The sequence below is a fragment of the Balearica regulorum genome, chromosome 2 (assembly GCF_011004875.1).
Source record: "Balearica regulorum gibbericeps isolate bBalReg1 chromosome 2, bBalReg1.pri, whole genome shotgun sequence".
In the NCBI taxonomy this organism is placed as follows: Eukaryota; Metazoa; Chordata; class Aves; order Gruiformes; family Gruidae; genus Balearica; species Balearica regulorum.
In genome coordinates, this window is record NC_046185.1 from 19,855,476 (window position 1) to 19,866,631 (window position 11,156).

Consider the following 11,156-nt stretch of genomic DNA (forward strand, 5'->3'; position numbering starts at 1 on the left):
GTCAGGCCCTCAGCAAGGCTACAAATACAAGCATAGTTAGATGGGGTGAAACCACTTTTAGATCCTCAGAAGCCTCCTTCCAGTCTTATACTGAGCATAGCTTACTGAGAACAGTAAGCTGTATACAACTAGTTCAGGTACTCATTTACAGTTGGGTCAGTTGGAAGAGAGCTTCCAAGCAGGTCTAGAGCATGGTTTAAATTTAATCCCATATATCTCAGCTGAGACACCTTTATCAGTCTGCTGTCACATCCCATATTATCACTGTGTTGCTACCATAGCCCTGCTCAGTCTGAAAGGACTGTATGATGTGGTAGGCTGCAGCAGAGAGAACAAGGCTTATCAACCCTGACAGTCTACTCCATTTTTTTATTCCTGTCCCATTGTGTGTCCATCACTCTGGGTTTTTAGCTCTACGTAGCCATTTTTCTCTGTGACAAATGTTCTTACTTCCTGCCCTTGCTTGATTAATCTTTTCACCAGCTGTATTTGTGTTTGCAGAGTATGTGTTGCTATGCATTCATTTCACCACCTCCACACCTCAGAGCATTGGCAACAATCACTTACATTCTTTAAAAAAAAATCGCTGTTAACTCATTGCATCTAAAGTAAGAAAAAGAAATGTCAGTATTATGGATTGTGACTAGACAATGATTTCGCTGTGCGAGTCTGTGCACTGTAGGAGGCAAAGGAGGGACAGCATCACCTAGGAAGACATATAAGAATAGACAGCACTTGGCTTGACAGAGTCGTGGTTCCCTCTGCTCCTTGCTTTGTGGGATTGCAATTATTAGCAACAAATGAATATACTTGCCCAACACAAGCTGGCACACAATGGGGAGGAGAGTGGGTGGCAGAGCAGAAAGATGTTTGTGTGTGGTTAAATAACAAGGTTCTAGCAAGCGCTCAAGAATATGTGCTGTAGCTCCTGGGTTTTGAAAGATCAATGACACGGCCATTTGTTGTGCACCGACAACAATTTCCTGCCGTTGTATCAGCTATCGGAAAGAAACTGCCCACTGGCAGATTGTGCTGGGGCCCAGGAGAGGTGCTTGCTTTCTTCCAGGCTGCATCGCTGGGGCTGAGCTCCACATTTTTTCCTGTCAGTCACTTAATTAAGACTTGTCTATGGGATATGGCAGGTGCAGCTTGTGGTGTCAGCGGCCAATATCTATATGTTCCTATCCTGCTGCTTCCCAAATGGAAATGTGCAATAGCCTTAAAGAGAGTTTGTTTCTGTCTTCACTTTTGCTTTAAAGTATTTGAACAATTTTCAGATAGGCTTTTTTGTTTCTTTGGTTAGGTTTTATTTGTTCCTTTATATTTATTTCAAAGAGAGTATTGTTACAAAAATCTCCAAGGACAGTCTGTGCTGTTTTCCCCACTCCATAATTTTCTCCTTACAATTTTTCTTCAAAGAGTGAATAATACACCATTCAATGCATTGAAACTGCACTCTGCTAATGGAAACACTGCCTGGAGCTGCTTTGAAACAGTGGTCCAAACCAGCCCACAGCACTGAGCAATCCATGAGATGGGCGCTGAGAGTCCCCTAGTATTGCTGTGTCCTGGCAAGTAATTTTGACATTCATGGGAGTTATTGCCACAAAGATTTGAATCTTCTGTGCTAGGTCTTTTGGGTGTCAGCAGGATTTGTCTTCAATACTTTGACTTGTTTACTTAATGCAGTGTTTCAGAACTGGCAAAGAGTCCTTACACAGAATCACCCTGTCCTCTGGTGTCACCCTGTCCTTCAGACTGTCCTCTCTTCTGCCTCATTGGGTTCCTTCGCAGCTCACCTTCCCTCTCGTGCCCCTGCTTTCCTGCCCAGTAGCCATGTAGGCAGGTGCTGCCCACTGCTACTTCCCATGGACATCCTCATTTCAGCTCCACACCACAGGTCCCTCCCTCCATGCTCTTCGTCTCTCCAGAGCCTGGTCTCTCGCCAGCAGCACAATACCCATCGATGTTAAATCTCCAGTTCCTCCTCCTCCACACATTATTTTCACGTCCTAGTTTATCACTTCAGAGAAAGCACTGGCAAGAAAAGTCTGTGAAGGTTCATACCAACTGGTCATTCCTTTTATTATGTATTTTTGGCAACAGCCTCTTTTTTTAACTCTCATTTATGCCTGCCTGAGAAAGTGTGTGGAGAGTCTGCCAACGTGGAGCCAGCACCTGAGATTTTCTTGTAAGTCTTGCGGCAGAAAGGACGTTTCTTGAAGTCTCAGTTCTGGGAGTACTGTGATCATTTGAGAATCAGGCTTTATCTTTCCATGGAGTAAGCCGTGAGCTCTCACTATGATGGGGGGAAAAAAAAAAAAAAAAAAAAAAAAAAGCCTGGGAGACGATCGAGCTAGACACACGCCCCAGAGCAACCTCACAAGGCTCTCTTTATTGAAGCTACTCTCCAAACCCGTGTCAGGAATCTGGGGCTCGGAGGGGGCTGACTGGTAAGGTTCGCACCCTGGCAGCGAGACCCAGGAGGCGGCGGCGGGCGCCCCCCCCCCCCCCAGCCCCTAGCCGGGCGGCGCCGCGGGGGCGGGGGCGCGGGCAGACGCGGCTCCTTGCGCTGCCGCAGCGGCGCGGCCGCCCGCCGCCTGCGGACTACAACTCCCAGCGTGCCGCCGCCGCCCGCCCGCCGGCACAGCCCGCCCGCCCGCCCGCCTCGCCTCGGCACTGCCCGCCTGGGCTCGGCTCGGCGCCGCCGCCCGGCTGTACCCCGGGGCGCTGGCCGCAGCGCGGGCGTGGGACGAGGCGAGCGCCGCCGGTGGCGGAGGCGGGAGGGAGGAGGTAGGTGTGCGGGGCGGGCAGCGCGGCGGGCGGGCCAGCCGCCGTGCCGGGCAGGTGAGAGCCCCGCGGGGAGCGGGAGGAGGAGGAGAAGGAGGCGTGCTCCTGCCTGCCGGGGGGGGGGGTGTGTGTGTGTGTATGTCTGTGCGTGTCTGCGCGCGTGTAACCTCTGTGTCACTCGGGTCACACAGTTGCGTGTGGATCCAGCTACTCCCCGCGCCGGCGGGGATCGCATTTCCCAGCGCGGCCGGTTCCCGCTGAGGTCCCGAGAAGAGCGTGAGTGACCAGCGTCTGTTATCGATCACGTATATGCTATAGGCACACATGTGTTTTCTATGCATGCAACACATTTACTGGGCTGCAGGCTTTCCCTAATGACCATTGGCCTCGAGGGATAATGGGGCGCAGAAGAAGGGGGTAATAACGAATTAATTGCAGATGAGAAGTAATATCCGTCTTTGAGTCATCAGTCTTTGAGGCATAATTTCATTGCAAAAGCTCTTAATCAAACTGGAGATCTGCTATAGGAAAGCACTGCTTTTCCCATAGGATTATCAGATTTCCACCAGAGAATACAGATCCTGGATTATTGAGCTACATGGGATTTGCGTATTTCTTTCTAATTAGTCTGAGAATCTGAGTTTAAAATTCCTTATTTGGAAGGGGGTGGGGGAGTTACTTGCTTCTACAAGACTAGACGTCTCTTTTCTCTGACATTTTGCGCAGTTATTCTGATTATCCTGTGCTCTGTAGATGACTTACTGCCTTAATTGGATATTGGTGTCAAAGGTTGATTAGACTCCCTAATAGATTTTGGATTTGCAAGAGGATTGCAGTTTTAAATGCGTGGTTAAAACAATCGTGTTTGCCATCTCCCCTCGAACAGTTGAGAGGAAGACTGATGCATTACACTTGCGTTATCTTCTCTTTGGTTTATTAATGTATCATCATGAGGTTGTCGGGTTTGGTTTTGTTGTTGTTGTCTTTTTCCCCTCTGCTTTTTCATTTGCAGACCGAAAAGAAATGAATGTCAGAGAGGATTTGTTTAATCATTTAACAGCTGACACAAGCCATGTCCCTAACAAAACGTTGGTGAGAGAGTAGAAGATTTCTGGGATACAGCAGCTCTGGTGCCGTGAAGCCACTTCAGTGGGTCAGGGGCAGCGTTTGCTGAAGGATGCGGTAGCCCAGGGGTCGGGGCTCACCGGGAGGAGGTCGATGGCTTGCATGGAGCTTCTCTACCTGGCCGAAGAGAGCAGGCAGGTGCCCCTGGGCACCGCTGCCGACTGGAGCCTGCCCTCCCCTGCCTACGAGCAGCAGCAGCAGCAGCCTGAGGGGGGTGAGGTGAACCCCAGAGCAGCTGCCACCGTGGCAGCCCTGCACTGCGAAAGGCATTGCAAGCCCTTGCAGAGGAGCCCTGTGGCTGAGTCCCCCCGGGCACCCCGGCCCTCCTCGCCAGGTGCCTCTCCCCAGGAGCACCCTGCACCCCCCGGCACCTCCCAGCCCTGCCACCCGCCCGAGCGCTTGTCCGGGGAAGAGGATGGGGGGAAGAAGAAAGCCTGCTGCTGTGCCCAGGAACTTGAGACGTCATTCACCTATGTGGATGAAAATGTAAACCTGGAGCGTGCGAGAAGTCCCCCCAGTCCTACAGGCAGCCGCTGCCAGGATGCCCCTCTGCAGCAGCATTCCTGCAGGGAGCTGCTGCCCGAGTGGGTGCATGATTCTCCTTCCCTGGTCTCTGAGGAGGACGACGCTGCCTCGGAGGTGGCGGCCGGGAAGTCCGTGGACTACGGGTTCATTAGTGCCATTTTGTTCCTGGTTAGTGGCATTTTGCTGGTGATTATTTCCTACATAGTACCCAGAGATGTGACTGTGGATCCCAATACCGTGGCTGCCCGGGAGATGGAGAGGCTGGAGAACGAGAGCGCTAGGATTGGAGCTCACTTGGACCGCTGTGTTATCGCCGGGCTGTGTCTCCTAACACTGGGGGGAGTGGTGCTCTCCAGCCTGCTGATGATGTCCATGTGGAAAGGGGAGCTGTACCGGAGGAGCAGGTTTGCATCCTCCAAGGAGTCTGCGAAGCTCTATGGGTCTTTCAATTTCAGAATGAAGTCTGGTGCAAACGATAATATGCTCGAGCTGTCGTTAGTTGAGGAAGATGTGCTTGCCATAGATAATTAGTGTGGTCATGATTTTTAAGGCAGCATTTCTACAGGAAAATATGCTTCATTAAAGAAAACAGATGCGGCTAAAGATAGCTGGTGATGCAGTTTATTTGTCTGACAAAAATGGTTTTTTCTTAAGCTCTATAATCGAATGTTTGCAGTATATGAGCATTTGCTGTAAAGGGAAAACGTGCCAGAGAAAATGCAACTGATATAAAATAATGAAAACCACTGAATAAAAAGAGATTTGTGATAAGTAGGTTCAGATACTCCTTTATCCTAATATAAAACATTCCATTGGTGTCTTGCCTATATAATTTTCTTATTACTCCCATATAGAACAGGAACGACCTTGACACTTTGGAAGCTGTTAATTATTGCAGCCTGCAGGATTATTAACAGTCTACTTGGTAGGCTGTTAAGAAGCAGGACCAATAATCAAATAGCTGGGCTAATATTTAATTGAGAGATGCTTTTTTATCCTTTAATTTTAAGCTGATCCCTTCTCTTTCTATTGAGTGAGAGCAAAGGGGAAAAAAGAACCCCACTTGGTCATGACTTGCCACAAATCTCCCATATTTTCAAACAATTGTACAATTAGTGATGATTATTTAAAATATAAAATAAGAGGCAAAGGGCAGGGAACCATATGGCTCATGCTATTGGTAGGAGACAAAGGGCTCTTTCAGCTTGAGGTCAGTGGCTCCATTTCAGTTCAGATTAGCAATGATTGATAGTCATTAACTTCTGATAGCTATGGTGGCCCATATAAAAGAAGTTTAGTTCCTGGTGGACAGATGTCTTTGTATGAAAACTGCTATAACTTAACTGACCTCTTGTTTGGAGTCTCAAAAGACCCAAGGAGTAAAAAAGCATGGAGATGCTGAGACTGAACACTTCCACTTCAGTATGGATGCCAGAAGAAATTCAAGCTCAGCTGCAGGGCTTTGCTTATACTGGGGCTGTCTGCATCTTGTGAGTCCTTTTGAAACTTCCGTTTTACGTCACTAGACTGTCAGCCTTCTCCTAACGGGCAAGGAGAGGTCAGGAGGGAGGTTTCTGGGGGTTGTTCAATAAAAACCAATTTATTTGTAAAAAATAAATTGTCAGGAAATACAAAGGTTAAATATCAGGCAGCTGGACTGGCTGACATGGGACTTACTTAACATAGGGGATGATCAAGGGTACATGTTTTTATTAATTACAGTTCTGTGGCACAGTAGCCAAAAATGTGTACCATGGATGCTATTTACTTTATTATCGGCTGGTTTCTGTGGAACATCACAGTTGTGTTCTTGCAGTGCTGGGAAAACCAACAAAGATTCTTCTATGCACCACTGTCAGTTCTTACTGAACAGTCGTGTGTGTTTGTGTATATATATATATGCATATACATATACGTGTGTGTGTGTGTCCTGTTAACATATATATGTATGTTGATATATATATATATATGTGTCCCTGCCAAAGCCAAACATGAGTGAAGAGCTCTGCCTGTACAGCCCCTGGCTGCAGAGTCTTAGTAGAAACATGTGATTCACTGTCACAGCCTTATCAGTAACGAGTTAAGTCTCAAATATCAGGAATATCAAATATTTTTAAAATTATACCTTTTTTTCTCTCTGCAACATACCTGAGAAGAGTTCTTTTGAGAAGGGGGGGAGGAGATCTCCTTTATGCCGCCTTTACCGAGGAATATGGGCGTGTGTGTGTGGCAGTACAAGGTTCAGGATAACAAATGGCAGGTGGAAACGTAGGGGTTCTCCTGTGGAAAGTCGGAACGCTATTTTGTCACCTGGTTCCTCATTCCCTCTTCTCTGGCTGTTCACGTCAGAAGACAGGAGCAGCACCTGAGTCTGGCACTCACCTAGTTCAGTCCCCCCTGCTTGCCAGCCGCGGGTGCTGGCACGGGTGCCTTTACCGAGGGCCCGAGGAGCTGTGCTGCTCCAGGTTTCATGCCTTTGGTCACTGTAAATAGCGTGATGTGGTACCCAGGCTTTAACGTTGGCCCTGCAAAAGAGCTGCTGCTGCTACAGATGTTATCTGCTCTAACCGCTGCTTTAGTTCAGTGTTATCTGGTAATTAAAGGAGCAGCCTTATTAGGCAGTGCTGCTCCCTAGTAGATGATTTTGCCAGTTTATGTCATGATATGGAGTATGTTCGCAGGCAGGAACTCAACAGTGGTCAGCATCTCCACAGTCGTCTTTGGAGAGCTTACATCCCTCTGGATGTGTCATCAGGGATTCAGCATGGAATTTCTAGGGTAAATAAATAGAATAGCTTCCAGATGTGGGGAGAAGCCTTCAGCCTGTTGTGATCGGTGAGAGTGAGGAAGGAAGTAGCCCGAGAAGCAGGACACGGAGGAGGAAGTCTCCTCCTTAGCTGGCCTTTGCCTGCTGGTGGGTACAAGGACACTGCCTGCAAGGCCTGCCACATGGCTGGAGATGGGGCGCTGGGACGGCGCTGTCCCCCGTCCTGCCCCGAGGACAGGAAGGGGCTGGCCGTGGCCATGGCCACCAGAGGTCCAGGGAAAGCTGTGCCAAGCGGGAGGGCAAGCAGTGCTGAGCCAGGGGCAGCGAGATAGCATGGGACAGGGGACGGACATCTTGGGGGTTGAAAACCCTTTCACCAGCCCAGGCCTCTAATGGGAATTGCTGTACTCACCTACACGACAGAAGCCCTAAAACTGAGGCCGGCAGTTTTGAGAGCAATTATTTTTATTTTTTAATGATACATATGCATAAAATTGGAGTACATTCCATTATTGCGGAAAGATGACAGCTAAAGCTGTAAGGATCACAGATTTCTTGTAGGAACCGTGTCATGCCTTAATGCTGATTATTAGCACTAGGAAAGGGAATGCTCCCCTGACTGTCAGTATGTTATTATCAAGTGAGAAGTTTTCTGACACTTTGTAAAATGCCTGTCATGGATCATGAGCCTGCAATACTTAAATGAACCCTCAAATTTTCCCTGAGCATTTTAAGTCAACCTAATAATCTAAATATACACCGCAGAAGTGTGAGGAGTAAGAAAATTTAAGTAACAGGACTAACAGTTTCTTTATTTTGGTGTTAGTGTGTGCTACGAAAGAGGCGACAGAAAGCCTTCCGAGTGTTTAGTTCAGCAAATAAAAACTCTCAGGACATTTCTTTGATCACCCAAGAAGATACCTTTACAAATTACTGGACTCTGTGGGTTGGTGATGCAATATAAAACCTCTGGACCCTCAGGTTCTCGTGCTGTGCAGTGCGACAGAGACCAAAACACTTGCTGTCTGGTGGCCGATGGTGGAAGATGAATGTATTAGCCTGCTGCCCAGTGGACGAGCCTTCACGTCGTTCATCTTGCACAAGGTGGTACCAAAGGCTGAGGCCAAGGGAAATTGCCCTTTCGTGCACCCTCACAATTTGATTTCCCCTGCTCAAATTTAAACGCTTTAAGAGTACAAGTGTGAGGAAAATTGTTGTTTGGGGTTTTTTTGTTGCCTGGGCTAAAGTTGTCGCATAGATCTTTGGAGAGCTTTCTTTGGGGATCTAAACTTTGGGGCACACCACGTGGGTTTTATGTGCCCCTGGAGTACCCTGGAAACATATTGGGATTTGTGCCGTCAGTCAGTTTATTTCTGACCAACCCTAACAGCGAGCCGTGACACTTTCCCATTTTCTACCTCATGACGTGTCTGCAGGCCGGGCCCTGCCCTGGCCTCTGCCTTCCTGCCCCAGGGACCCGGAGGCCGGCAGCCGAGCTGAAGGTGCCTGCGCTTCCCTGCGCCGTGGCAAGGCGCCGGCAGCCTGCGGCTGGCTCCTTGCTGTTCAAACAGCTCCCCCGTGACCCGTTTTCTCAGTTTCTTTTTCTCAATTAGGTATTTGTGGCCAAGGCTGGCCATTTGGGAACTGCCTGGCACCTGCTGGGGACTCTCACCAAAAAGGAGGCCCGTCGCCACACAGTGCCAGCCCCGCCGGGGCCGTGGGCACCCAGCACGGCTCCCAGGTGCAGCTGGCCTTGCCTTCTCACTGCCAGCCCAAAGCCGGCCCCGCAGCAGAAATGCCTGAGACTCTCCTAGGAAGCTATGCTGGGTTGTTGCTGGTTTTGATATGTTTACAGTTTTTTAATCTTTGTAATTCTTTTAAAAATCTGTCTGTAATGAATATAAAGTTTACCGACTGGGAAAGCAACCAGTTTAATCTTGTAAAACTCCTTTTTGACCCACGACAGGGCGAAACGTCACAGTCCATCGTGAGCTTTTCAATAGTGCGTTTGATGCCTTATTATAATAGCAACAGCGTTCTGTACAGATTGAAAAATAAAGGTCTATAAAGCTCTGTGCTGTTGTCATGGTCGTCTTTGCTCCTCACTGAATGGTGGTTGCAGTGGTCGGCTCTTCCCCTCCGCGCTGTGGGCAGCTTCTCGTCCTCAGCCCCAGGAGCCATGACAGGGCCCACGCAGGCAGCAGGGCCACCTGGTGAGATGGCTCCGGGTCCGGCTGCGCCGGCACACTAAGCTCGTCCCGAGTTCACCCAGCAGCCATGTCCCTGCCGGCTGGTCCTTCCCAGTCAGAAAGTGCTAGACAATGGAGGCTTTAAAACTCTGATGCACCAGTGTCCCACCTAACTCTGTATAACCAAAAAATTAAAGAGAAAAGGAGGAGGATGGGACCAGCCGGGGTTGCGTGAGTGGGCAGACAGGGAGGTGCTGTGGTGGGAGTTGGGTGTTGAGCTCCTGTCAACCATAACCGTGTGCGTCACCACTTCAGTACCACGTCCTCACCGCACCATGGCCATGGCTGTGGCTGCGGCCAGGGCAGGTCGGCAGCTGGTGCCGGGCCCAGCACCAGCTATGGTGACAACCGGTGGGCGCAGGGTCCCTGGAAAGCGCTGGTGGCAGCGGGTGGTGCGGCGAGAGGCAGGAGCGGTGCTCCTGAAGGGTGTGGGCTGGGCACGGCCGCTTTGGTGGCAGCTTCACCTCCGCATTCCAGAAGGGACACCAGCATGCCACAGTGGGTGTGGGGCCAGCAGGGACCGGCACCAGCAGCTGAGCAGGACCTCCAGGGAGCCAGGCTTTGCTCCTGGCTTACGTTTTTTGTTTCTCCCGGATCCCCAGTGCATGTCAGTTAAGCACCTTAACCAGTTTTGACAACTTCTACTCCCTCCCAAATGTGGTACGAAGGTTTGCCATGAAAGTTATGCCTTGTAACATCACTTGTCATTCCAGCATGACAGGATCAGAGCCTTTCCTGCCACTATCGCATGAATCAAGGCGTGGGTGGGAGTGCCACAGTGGGTGCGGATCCAGGGTGGAGCAGAGGCTCTCTGCACTTATTACCAGTTTCCACAGTACCGGGTACAACAGGGCCCTGACTCGCAATTCAGGTTTCAGGCTATTACTGCTATAGCAGTAATAAATGTGTCCCTGAGGTGACCAAACTGGCTGCAGTAACATTGCACTGGTGCCAGATGTAGCCTGCAGTGTGCAACCGATGGTTAGTAAGAGGTTAAGAGAGTAGGTATATTTATAGATATGACAATCCATCAGCTTAAAGATCGGGGAGGCTTTCTAACTGAAAGCAAACACTAAATTAATTGTTACTGGTTTTTACAGGATTCTTCTTTATCTTATCTTTTTGAATTTTGAAGGATTTATCGTCATATACTATATTCACAGGGACTCTTTTTTCGCCCTGTTTATAAGTCCTGGCAAGGTCAAGAGTCCTGTAGACCACAGGGAGGTGAGACTTCCCTGATTTTCTAAATTAAATTCTGGCTGTTATAAATTTGTATAAAACCAGACAAGACAAGAACCTCTTCTTTGAAATGAACCTGGTTAATATTTGTTTGTGTAAACTTAAGTGCGGTGCCCACTGTAGAATCTCAGCCAAATAATGCATATTTTTATTGGATTTTCAATACAAATCCACAGTTAAAATACTTCTGCAGACTTTCTGTATTAAAGACTTGTAAAGAGTTTTCTGCTCATTTATGTAGAGATTTGTGTACCTTTACATCATATGGTAAAAATACTGAGGTATTACCATTGACTGAGTTGCACTTCACGGGTATTTGGCCGTTGTTGTGAATAAAGGCTTTGCAATCTAACAACACATGTATTTTTTATTGACCTGCACCCAGTGTATAACCCGCAGACCAGCACTGAAAGTGCTTCCGTCTGTGTTGAGAAGTGAAATACCATGCGGCACAATAC

The 11,156-nt window shown here is 48.8% G+C and overlaps 1 protein-coding gene across 4 annotated transcripts; it reads left to right on the top strand.

The window, feature by feature from the left end:
* Positions 1–2,317: 2,317 nt before the first annotated feature.
* TMEM74 (transmembrane protein 74) lies at positions 2,318–9,280 on the top strand. 4 transcript variants are annotated; one of them, XM_075743472.1, is made up of 3 exons: positions 2,586–2,793; positions 2,982–3,066; positions 3,803–9,280. In XM_075743472.1, the coding sequence occupies exon 3, from the start codon at positions 4,009–4,011 to the stop codon at positions 4,969–4,971; it is 963 nt and encodes a 320-aa protein (XP_075599587.1). In that variant the 5' UTR covers positions 2,586–2,793; positions 2,982–3,066; positions 3,803–4,008; the 3' UTR covers positions 4,972–9,280. The 4 variants fall into 4 exon arrangements, with proteins under 4 accessions (XP_075599589.1, XP_075599587.1, XP_075599590.1 ...); XM_075743475.1 differs by having other exon boundaries at positions 3,851–9,280; XM_075743474.1 differs by lacking the exons at positions 2,586–2,793; positions 2,982–3,066 and adding an exon at positions 2,318–2,453.
* The last annotated feature ends 1,876 nt before the right edge of the window (positions 9,281–11,156 follow it).

What these genes read in the sequence shown, in the direction of transcription:
- TMEM74 (XM_075743474.1), top strand. Translation starts at nt 4,009, where the DNA reads ATGGCTTGCATGGAGCTTCTCTACCTGGCCGAAGAGAGCAGGCAGGTG.